The 10,591-nt window shown below is 41.6% G+C and overlaps 1 protein-coding gene across 4 annotated transcripts; it reads right to left on the reverse strand.

The window, feature by feature from the left end:
• Positions 1–2,795: 2,795 nt before the first annotated feature.
• LOC311318321 (T-box transcription factor TBX2b-like) lies at positions 2,796–9,417 on the reverse strand. Of its 4 annotated transcripts, none has more exons than XM_084449615.1 (7): positions 8,671–9,037; positions 7,751–8,030; positions 6,751–6,897; positions 5,981–6,057; positions 5,591–5,772; positions 4,398–4,996; positions 2,796–4,258 (listed from the first exon to the last, which is right to left on the reverse strand). In XM_084449615.1, exons 1-7 carry the CDS (start codon positions 9,030–9,032, stop codon positions 3,824–3,826), a joined length of 2,082 nt encoding a protein of 693 aa, XP_084305741.1. In that variant the 5' UTR covers positions 9,033–9,037; the 3' UTR covers positions 2,796–3,823. The 4 variants fall into 4 exon arrangements, with proteins under 4 accessions (XP_084305741.1, XP_084305740.1, XP_084305742.1 ...); XM_084449614.1 differs by having other exon boundaries at positions 2,797–4,258; positions 5,591–5,760; positions 8,671–9,417; XM_084449616.1 differs by having other exon boundaries at positions 2,798–4,258; positions 5,591–5,760; positions 7,763–8,030; positions 8,671–9,041.
• Positions 9,418–10,591: the final 1,174 nt, after the last annotated feature.

Consider the following 10,591-nt stretch of genomic DNA (forward strand, 5'->3'; position numbering starts at 1 on the left):
TGTGTGTGTGAGCGAGCGTGTGTGTGTGTGTGTGTAGGCGTGTGTGTGAGTGTATGTGTGTGTGTGCGTGTGTGTGCGAGTGTGTGTGTACTGTAAGTGTGTGTATGTGTGTGTGTGCGTGTGTATGTGTGTGCATGCGTGTGTGTGGGCGTGTGTGTGTGTTTGTGTGTGTGTGTGTGTGAGCGTGTGTGTGTGTATGTGTGTGTGTGTATGTGTGTGTGGGCGTGTGTGTGTGAGTGTATGTGTGTGTGTGTGTGTGGGCGTGTGTGTGTGAGTGTATGTGTGTGTGTGTACGTGTGTGTGTGTGTGTGGGCGTGTGTGGGCATACACTCCCTTCACACAGCTCCTCCCGTATCAGCTACCAGGCTCCATTCAGCCAAACTACAGGATAGTACACAGGGTGCAACCACCACTTGTTTGCACTTCTTGTGACAGTGTTGTTGTTGTTGTTGCATATGTATTTAGTGTTGGTGTATTGATATATGTTGTGTGATTTTGTTTGTTTTCATTATGTGACTCATAAAGCAAATTGCCCCTTGGGGTTGTTAAAGACCTATACTCACTAGACTACAACATCTAATATGAACTGGTTGAGCAGATATGATGTGCAATATAATATTATTGATACCTCAGTGGAGGTAATCTCTAATTTGATTTTCAGCTCCTTACAATGTTATAACATTAGCTTCAAGGATGAGGAAAGGAGACTGTAGTCCAGAATAATACAAAAATGTGACGCTACTGTATAGGGATGCGTCCATTCATTGACACTCCTTGGGAGGCCTTCATTGAAAATAAGAATATGTTCTTAGTTGACATGCCTGGTTAAATAATTAAAGGAATACATACACGTAGCCTATAGTTAATTATGCATACAGTACATACAAAAACAACAGCTTAAACTCTATGTAGGTTTCAGACACTTGACTGTTACTAGTAAAAAATAAAAAAAAAGCTCAACTGTCGGAAGAAAATAATTAGTTAAATGTCGTCAAAGCCTGCAGGAGGGCACCTCACAGGCCCAGGGAAATGCACTGTTTATTTATTTATTTTTTACATTTGAGACATTTTACATTTTTTACATTTTTGTAATTTTATCCAAAGCTATAATAGGCTAACTTCATTTTGTCGAAGAGTAAGTGAATGGACTTACATTCATGGTCAGTAAAGCCTCAAAAGAACAAGTGACATCAGCAGTCACAGCGCTAGAATAAGGAAGACCTGGTGGGTCAGCGGATTGACTTTTTGGCCATAGTCTGTATTTGATCCTCTTACTCAGTATGCATGCAGTATGCCTGTATGAAACTCGTTGACCAGTCATTGACTGACACTCCAAGACAAATAGTTCGCATCCTTAGGATTGGAAGGTCGAGAGGAGGGATTCTCTGTTAATTGCGAGAAAAACAGAATGTAGGCCAACAATGCTCTCTAACTATAATGAGTTTTGTGATAATCGGTGAAGAAAGACGACAGGGCTCACTAATTAGGAGCTGAGGCACTCGAGATCCTGGTAAGCCTTTGTACGCGGGTGTGTAGAGGCTACGAGGCCGGCAGGCAGGCGACAGGCGCCGGTTCACGGACAAAGGACTGTCTGGTGCAGGGTCCCTTGGCTTCCCAGGCCCCTGTCCCTGCGAAAAATCCTGCCGCGTCGCTTGACCCCTTCACTATATAGTGACATTTTGAACAACTCTCTCTCTTTCTCTCTCCCTCTCTCTCTCTCTCTCTCCCTCACACACACACACACACACACACACACACTTTCCCACATTCTTTGAGTTACAATTGATAAAATGGTGGACAAATTATGGTTTGATGGATTGTTTTGTGCACTGTATTGCACACCATAATACATTATGTTACATAGAATGATATCGTGCATGACCAACAACATCTAGCAAAAATGTTGTCATGGACTTATTGACCTGCTAGTGTGTAAAACAATGAGATCAACTAATCACTGAAAAACAGAAAGAAACCATGCAATAAGCCTACTGTAGGTACGATACTGCAGGTTATATGGCAGGTTTCTGAACAGAGAAAAAACATCTAGGCTATATTTAAGTGTACATTTTTATCAACTCATGATTGTGTTGGGATAGTTTTTCTTATCTTGCTTCTTTATATATATATATATGTATATATATATACATATATATTTATATATATATATATATAGCCTATATAATAGCCTATAGATAGATAGATTGATAGATAGATATATTGAAACATCAGACTGATGTATTGATGGATAATGAATGTGTTAAACGTTATCATAATGTAGATATGGAGCTCGAGGCAAGATTATAGCTGCAGAATTTAGACTAATTTATCAACAACGGCAGTCTAGTGAGCAATGTTTTAATGCCACCTGTAGTAACATTAAAACAATTGTTTTATTGTGACTAATTTCCTAAGTAAGTAATCTAAAATAGATATATCAATAACAGGGAGACTAATAGGTCTATATAGCCTACATTTCCCAGTTATATGCTCTAATTCTGCAATGGCAATTGTCCATTACATTTGCATGCATGTTCAATTTAAGCATACGATTTCCATTCTAAGACTTTCAAATTATTAACGGGCCTGGGCCAACTTTCATGAAAACGAATTAATGCCTTGTTTTTATAGGTTGGATGGTTGAGAGGATATCATTCTATCACTCAATTATTTTCAAACAGAATAGGCTCGAATGAAAACGTTTTAGAAAATGACCTATGGCTCGCATATACTTCGATTAATAATTAAATAAGACTACGCTATATTCTTAAGACTTAAGAAGCTTATTTGTCACCAGTTTTGCGGGAGATGAAAAACTTAGAATACATGTAGAAAACGGTTTCATACATTCCCATTCCTCTTTAACAGTCTATAGATATTATTTCCATTTATTTCATCACATCTTTAAAATATTGAATAGCATTGCATTTACAAAGCAAGTTATTATGTAGCTAATGAGGAACTTAAAACAAAAATCTGATCCGACACATTCCATTTTATTCAATGTGTGATGAACTCAAAAATCATATTAATTTACCCGAATAAACCAGCACAAAAGATGCCAATTCGTAACCTCTAATGAGATATATAGTCTTTAGTGCTGGTGTAAAATAAACCTGAGTTTTCCCTGCCAAATACACAGTGCTGTGTGCTGTTTTAATCAACAGCGTATGAAAAGGTTTACCGGTGGCACGCATCTCCTTCATATCTCTGGCAGGATAAACAGTAACGCGTCACAAACATTTGAAACTCCTTCGGTTTCAACAAGCTCTATAGTGTTCATAGCCTACAATATTTCAAAAAGGGAAATTAAAAATGCAACAAGTGGAAATGAAATCTAGCCTAGTATATATATACACACACACGCACACACCAATATACAGATTTGAATAAATTAATAGGCTAACAAGTTGTGTAGGTTATTCTATTCTTTTACAGCATATTTACAAAATTGCTATTAATGGTAACATAAATAATTCAATAAGACCAATCTTTCATGTGTTTCGAACTTTCATCCAAAGACAAAACAGATTGAGAGTTCGTCCAAGAGTGTAGGGTTATTTCCATCCCTTTTTGAAATCAATTTAAATAGCCTATATTTTGGATGTAGCTCTCTCTAAATTCAGTCCCATGTAGATAACTGTTTAGTCCAGGCGCCCAAACGCTCACATCTAGGCTATTGTAGTCTTTGCAGTAGGCTAGCCTTCACGGATGTTAAGATCAGAGGTCTTACAAGGCGCCTGATGCGTTTGCTCGATAAACGGTTGATCACCGCTTCATCTGATAAAGTCGGCAGAGCTTGAATAAAACAGGTGTTCTTTTGTCACTTTGGTGAGTCTATAGCCGGGGATATTGCTTGTGTTTTCTCGAGTCCTCGAACAAGTCTTTGTATATTCTGCAGTTCGTTAGTGGAGTCCTTCGCGGATGTTTTGGGCGATGCCGTCCTATGATTGGCCCCTTTGAGGCCGTGGTGCTCAGAGACAGGGCTCGACTCTCTGCTGCCTGACTTCGACAGTTCGGATCCCGCGTTAAGACTGCCTGCCAACCCAGTGGTGAGCAGGTTTGTGCCTGGATGCACAGATGTGGGGATGTGATAAGGGTTGAATCGAAGCCGGGGTCGAGAACTATTGAGGAAAGCGTTTCTGCCAAGCGTCGAGGTGGCAGAGCAGGCGGGGAGAGCCGAGGCTGCAGCAGCAGCTGCCGCCATGTAGGTGTACGGGTATGGGAATAGTCCTCCGAAAGGTGGCATCGAAATTCCCTGCGTAAAAAGTAAATAAATAAGTAAATATATATACATTTCACATGTACGCTATTTCACATTCACAAAAACGAATGAAATTAGAAGTGCCTGGATGAAGGCCACATTTGTATAAATATCAGACAGATAATTAGCCTACCTGAGAGGCCAACATGTGCTGTGACAGGTGGAAAGGGAAGGGATTATGGGAGCCCATGCTTTGCGAGGATAGGCCACCATTCTCCATGCCATTCATCCCGGAGACAGAGGCCAACAGATGCCCCATGCCCATGGTGGAGAATGCTCCTGGAGCCATTGCAAACTGGCCAGGGTGGAAAAACAATGGTTGCCCTGTATTTAAAGGGTTAAAAAATTGCTGACTGTGCAAGCCGGAGAGGGCAAGGCTCTGCAGGTGACTGGCGCTGAAGTGCGACGGACTTTCAGTTTGTACCATTAGAGGAGAAAAGCAATCCTTAACCCCGCTAATACCACCACTCTCCGTGTCCTTTTTTGTCGACTCTGTCTCCTTGCGATGTTTACTATCTAACTTGTCCTTTTCAAGATTTCTAATACTGAACACGGAGCTCTCTTTCCTTGAATCAAGGTAGTCGTTCCTCTTCTCCGGGCCGGGCCTATCCCTCAATCTGTCGTCGCCTTTTGGGCTAAAGGGGGAGGTAGGTTCGGGCCCGGGACTGCTGGCTGCGATGGACCGATCCTCTTGTGGATCAACTTCCTGATCGCTGTCAGTGTTCTTCTCATCTGGGGAAAAAAAATTAAATTATCGTTTGTTTTTTTTCCAGACCCAGCTTTCAGTAGGCTATGATGATATGGCTATTTGACCACCACAGTAGCGTTCGTTAAAATAGCTCATTTTAGAATTGATAGGCCTATGAAAAAGGCCAAAACATGGGAACCAACTGGGTAGTCAAATTAAGACGCAGAAAGCTTTTGGGTAGAAGCTGCTAAAACATTATGGCGTTTTAATCGAATTGACCCTATACGAGGCCTCAATGTAGGCCCACAACCGTCAGAGAACAGGCAGTAGGTGGCGCATGAGTCCAAAGCATGCCGGCATGTAGGCTATAGGCCTGTGGCGTGTATTTAGACAATCAAAAAACATTCTCATATTCTCCCAAATGCTTATGTTTACGCAACGCGTTCCACACACTGGCATCCTTGAAGTTTGACCTAATCACAAACACGCTGACTGCCTACACAGGCGATTATTCAGAAATCCACACTCATCTTGACAACAAAACATTCAGACAACTGTGCCATCTACGTGGTGTGCTATAATTATTCAAAAGATAAACAAAAAATAAGTGCCCTGTGATATTTAAAGAGCAGACATACCTCGACTGATCCGGTTTAAACTTAGTGGACTGCCCACAGGCCCGAGTGGGGAATGAATCGACTCCCTTCCAGCCGTTTGTTCACAAGAGGAGTCATCTGAGTCGGCGCAGTCCCGGTCCGCTTTGCACTGGTCTTCATACATGCGCAGTGATGGAAGGGTTAACTGCTTCCTGCAGACCGGACTGAAATTAGTTAATGCATCTGTATTTGATGAAAACTACTTTTGTATATAAATAGACTAGGCTGCGCAATAGGCTATGGTCTAAGTTAGCCAGATATCGAGGATTTGATGTGTGATGATCAAACGAGATAGGCTAGTCTATTTAAAATTGTGTAAAATAATACACAATCTAAAATAATAATCAAACACGGACAATATGCCTAGCCTACCTCTTTTCTCGTCTTCCATTCCCCGTGTCTCTGAATCCTTTGGCAAAGGGGTTGTTATCAATTTTTAGCTGTGTGATCTGGAGCAGAGGAAACAATAGAACTGATCAGAGAAAGTATAAATAAAATAGAGCCCCCGGTGTTGGCACTGTGTGTTGATGATGCAAAAACCAATTCAGCTTTATGTTTCAAACCAATGATTGAGCAGCCTATTCAAAATGAATCACATTCATGTTTTTGTACCCTGTATATTATTAGCCTACGCCTACTTTATGCGGTACTATCTTGTTCAGTGGGCTGTTATCATGATTTCCTGATTGCATGACTCGATCAAAGCTTCATTAACCCGCAGACATATAATCGACCTGACTCCCATGAACACCATGGCAGGCTACAAGCTAGCCCACCGGGCCGCTTCAACATGTAGATTAGGCTACCCCAGTTAACCTCAACAGTTGATATGGAGACGTTATTGAGTGATTTCAACCGAAAGGATGTAGCTATATACAAACCACATGACAAAAGTGCACATCACAAAAATGATTTGGTAACACAAGATCACAAATAGTAAGACCACACTAGATTTTGATTAACGTTTTTCTTCTCTCTCTCTCTCTCTCTCTCGCTCTCTCTCTCTCTCTCACACACACACACACACACACACACACACACACACACACACACACACACACACACACACACACACACACACACACACACACACACAACGCGCGCGCATGCTTAGAATATTTCTTCCCTAGAGTGTGGCTCACCTTGTCATTCTGATATGCAGTGACGGCGATGAAATCTGTCTCAGGGAAAACATACGTCCGGAAGGTGCTGTAAGGGAGCTTCAGAATGTCGTTGGCTCTCACAATATGAAACCTGGGCTGGTATTTGTGCATCGAATTCAGTATAGTCTGCAAATAGAGCAAAAATCTCAAGTTAGGACACCTATTTCTATTGCAGTGCTAGGAATGGCAGGTGATGTCCGTGTGTGGAACGTATGTGCAAATGTATTTTCCTGATTAAATAAAATCGCACACCTTAGGTCTACATTGCGTATAAGCACGTAGACCTACAGTTGTACTGCAATGATAACAACATGTAAAATATCATGTTTTTGTATAATTGTGCTAATTGTTTGTCAACTATGCAGTTGATCACGACAAAATAACAATTATTTCCACTCCTGTAATAAAAATAAAAGGAATAAAAGACTCATTAGCCTAGTCTTCAGATTGCGAACAAGCATCACACTACAGCGTAATTTCGACAGTAGCATAATTCAGCTACAACATAGGCCTAACTGGCCACCTGTTCATCACAATAATAGCCTACAAGTTAATTTCAGCAGCCAGTTAATATCAGCAGCCAGCAAATTGCCCACTGCAGGCCAGTGCAAGTGAACAGTGTTATAAACTAAGAGGTAACAATGCCATAATTAACTGACTAAATTGAGACATAATAGATACTTGCCACATCATCATGCATATTGCAGTAGGCTAATGCAAAATAATTGTTGTCATTAACGAGCTAATGGGTTTAGGTATAATGTTGCTATAGGCTATTCACATGTCCACAAACATTCTCCATAATTATATTAGCCTACATTCAGCATTATTTTCTTCACAAGACTCACAAGATGCAAACATGTAGCCTATATTTCAACTGACATTACACTATGCGTAATCTATTCTCGACTAATCATTATAAAATAGGCCTACATTGATTGGAGACCATCAGATTACGTGAACATATAGGCCTACTTACTGGCCTACTTACAAATCCATGCTTGTCGGAGATATTATTCGTCAACTTGAGTTTATGGAAAGCAACAGGCTTAGCCATCCACTGCTCCCCCGTGGCCGGGCTGTCCGGGTGGATGTACATTCGTTTCGGCATCTCTGGGTCGGCTTTTCCAGCTACCATCCACCGGGAGTTATGGAACTTGTAGCGGCAGTCGTCAGCCGCCACTATATCCATGAGTAGAATATACTTGGCTTTCTTATCAAGTCCATTCACACGCACTTTGAATGGGGGAAACATCCTCCTGAAACATGGATAAATAAGTGTACGATTTAAAATATAATTTGCTTTTACGCACGGTTAGCCTATAAACCTAGGCCTGGTTAATTCTCAACACATTGTTAAGACGTTATCTATAACAACGCATGCATGTATTACCCTAATTCTGAATTATTGCCTAAATGCACATTAAAATCATATTCTAACCAACCCCAACTGTATTCCTGACTAGCAAACCAACATTTAATGTTTGTTCATTGGCTGAGCTTTTACTCAGCGGGCTTCTGAACCATGTTTGCGGACATAAGAGCCTCTCCTTTATAGACTAAGCCATGTAGACCAAATTATAAAATAATAATAATAATAATAATTATTATTATTATTATTATTAATAACAATGCAACTTCCTCTCAGTCACGGGTAGCCTATACTCAACTGCAGGCTATATAGTTTTGTGTTTTGGGAAATAGTTAACAATTTCATTGTGGCATCTTTCAAAATATTAAGTGAAACGACAATCACTATTGGTTGATACATGCCTGCCAGTATCTCCATCATTTGCACATTAGCATATAGCCTATTTCTTATAGACAAACTGACGACGCACGACCAGTCTGTAACAGACTGATTCTATGTATAACCTTTAGCGATATAGGTATATTTACCTTCCTGATTTCGTAATAACCATCTCGGTTCCTATTTTGTGAAATTGGTCCCATAAATCCTTGGCCTCAAGATTGACTTTTGGGTCATCTTCCACCTCTTCCTCCGGCTCCAAACTCTTCAGGGAACGAAGATGAGCCGCCTGGTGGTGATGCCCCAGCGCCGCGTGGAGTCCAGCCTCCGCAGCTCCAGTAAGGCCATGGTCCGCTAGCGGCTTGGTGAGTGTTCCGGGAGGCAGCGCCAGTGCGGGGAAAAAGGACGGCTGGGCAGCTGCAAGGAAGGCTGACATGGGAAAGTCGGCCGGCCGGTGAGCGTGGAAAGGGTGATAAGCCATGGCAGTCCCTGCGTAAACTGGATCTCTCATCAGTGCATCCAAAAATCAATAGGGAATTATTATACGCTATTATGTCCACCCGCAGTGTATCCAAATTTCCAATCAGCCGTTATAGACAGAAGTGTAGACGTAGTTTCGTTGCCCGTTGCCAAGAGCCGATGCGTCCCAGACGTTTCCAACAGAGCGAGAAAGGAACTGCTACTCCTGGTGTTCCCACACAGCACTGTTATGATATCCGTCAAAGAGACGGCATCGACACTTCGACAGCAAGGCTGAGCTTCCCCTCCTATACACAACGATTATTTTCAGGGAAAATTATTAGTACTAGGCTATCCAAACTCATAGGCTACAGCACGAACAGAGTGGTCCTATCTTGACCACGGTGGAAATGTGACTGTCTAGCATGTCCCTCCTCCCTGGCTCCATACACTAACGAACCAAGCCCCCTTGATTGCCGATTTTACGCTTTCCGGACCAATTGCGGAGCTCTATAGGCGTGGTTTTGACAGCTCCGTCCAAGATCGGCGAGGGGGGGGTAAGAGGTGTCGGAAGCATTAGCAGTAAGAAAACATGTCAACAGAATAAAATATTAACCAATGACAGAGTCAAGATCTGGAAATCCCACCCCCGTGCACCGAGAGAAGCTCCCGGACTGGCTTGTGCTGGATGCACTGAGAGAACTCAGCAACGCTTCTCTGCAGCGCTTGTATCCTACGGGGCAGACTAGGCTATGCTGGGCTGAAGTTTTGTGGAACCCGTGACACTTATGAAACCTAGCCTAGGCTACTTCGCAGGCTAAAATACGAGCTTCATATTGGTTGCAGTTCGTTTTAAAAACTATTTTTGATATAGGCCTATTGGTTTATGGTAGGTTAAGAGAATGTTTCGTGATGCACAATTGGCAGTCTATTTCAATTCGAAACCTAGCCTAAATTGTCTCAGAACTGTATCTATATTCATGTTTCACAGAAAAATATATTAACTTGCTATGAAAAACAATGTAGGTTATCTGCTTTACCTCTGGGAGTAAACATTTCCTGCTGACCCTTTTAATTTGCGATTATTAGCCGACACATCTGTGTGATTTACAGTAAAAGGTTTTTTAGCTTCTTCTTAGCGTTTTTGGCATACAATTTTGGTCAGAAATTCAGGCAAGCCTAAATGTATTGTCTTCCTCGACTTAACCTGATGATTAAAATGTCTGAAATGATCGAAATTTGTATCCGTGCGACGTTAGATAGCTTGCTAGTCAGTCTACTATCTTCAATAGCCAAAGGAGTTAGGCTACCTGCGGCTAAGGTATAAGGGTTACAATTTTTTACGAAATAAATTGACAATTCAATGTCAGCGATGGTTTGATGATCGTTTTTTAGAGACCGGGAGACATCGTGAATGATGGAAATGTCAAAGCCTCATAGACATGGGGTAGGGCACGTCCGCGTTGTGCAAGAAAATTACTGAATGTGTCAGACTAAACATATCTCTGACATTCGGTATGTAGTAGCCTTATTTAACCAGTCCTATATCTAAACACCACTATGCTTTAAGAAGTCCGTGTGCAGATCCTTGATTAAGTGGAACTTCGTTTG

This window comes from Borostomias antarcticus, assembly GCF_949987555.1.
Source record: "Borostomias antarcticus genome assembly, chromosome: 15".
Lineage (NCBI taxonomy): Eukaryota > Metazoa > Chordata > Actinopteri > Stomiiformes > Stomiidae > Borostomias > Borostomias antarcticus.

Bases quoted from the DNA above. Each gene is read 5' to 3' on its own strand.
- LOC311318321 (XM_084449615.1), bottom strand. From the start codon at position 9,032: ATGAGAGATCCAGTTTACGCAGGGACTGCCATGGCTTATCACCCTTTC. The intron at 8,031-8,670 runs GTAAATATACCT...TCCATGTTTCAG, and splicing joins GTTATTACGAAATCAGGAAG to GAGGATGTTTCCCCCATTCA. The intron at 5,773-5,980 runs GTAGGCTAGGCA...AACTAATTTCAG, and splicing joins AATGGAAGACGAGAAAAGAG to TCCGGTCTGCAGGAAGCAGT.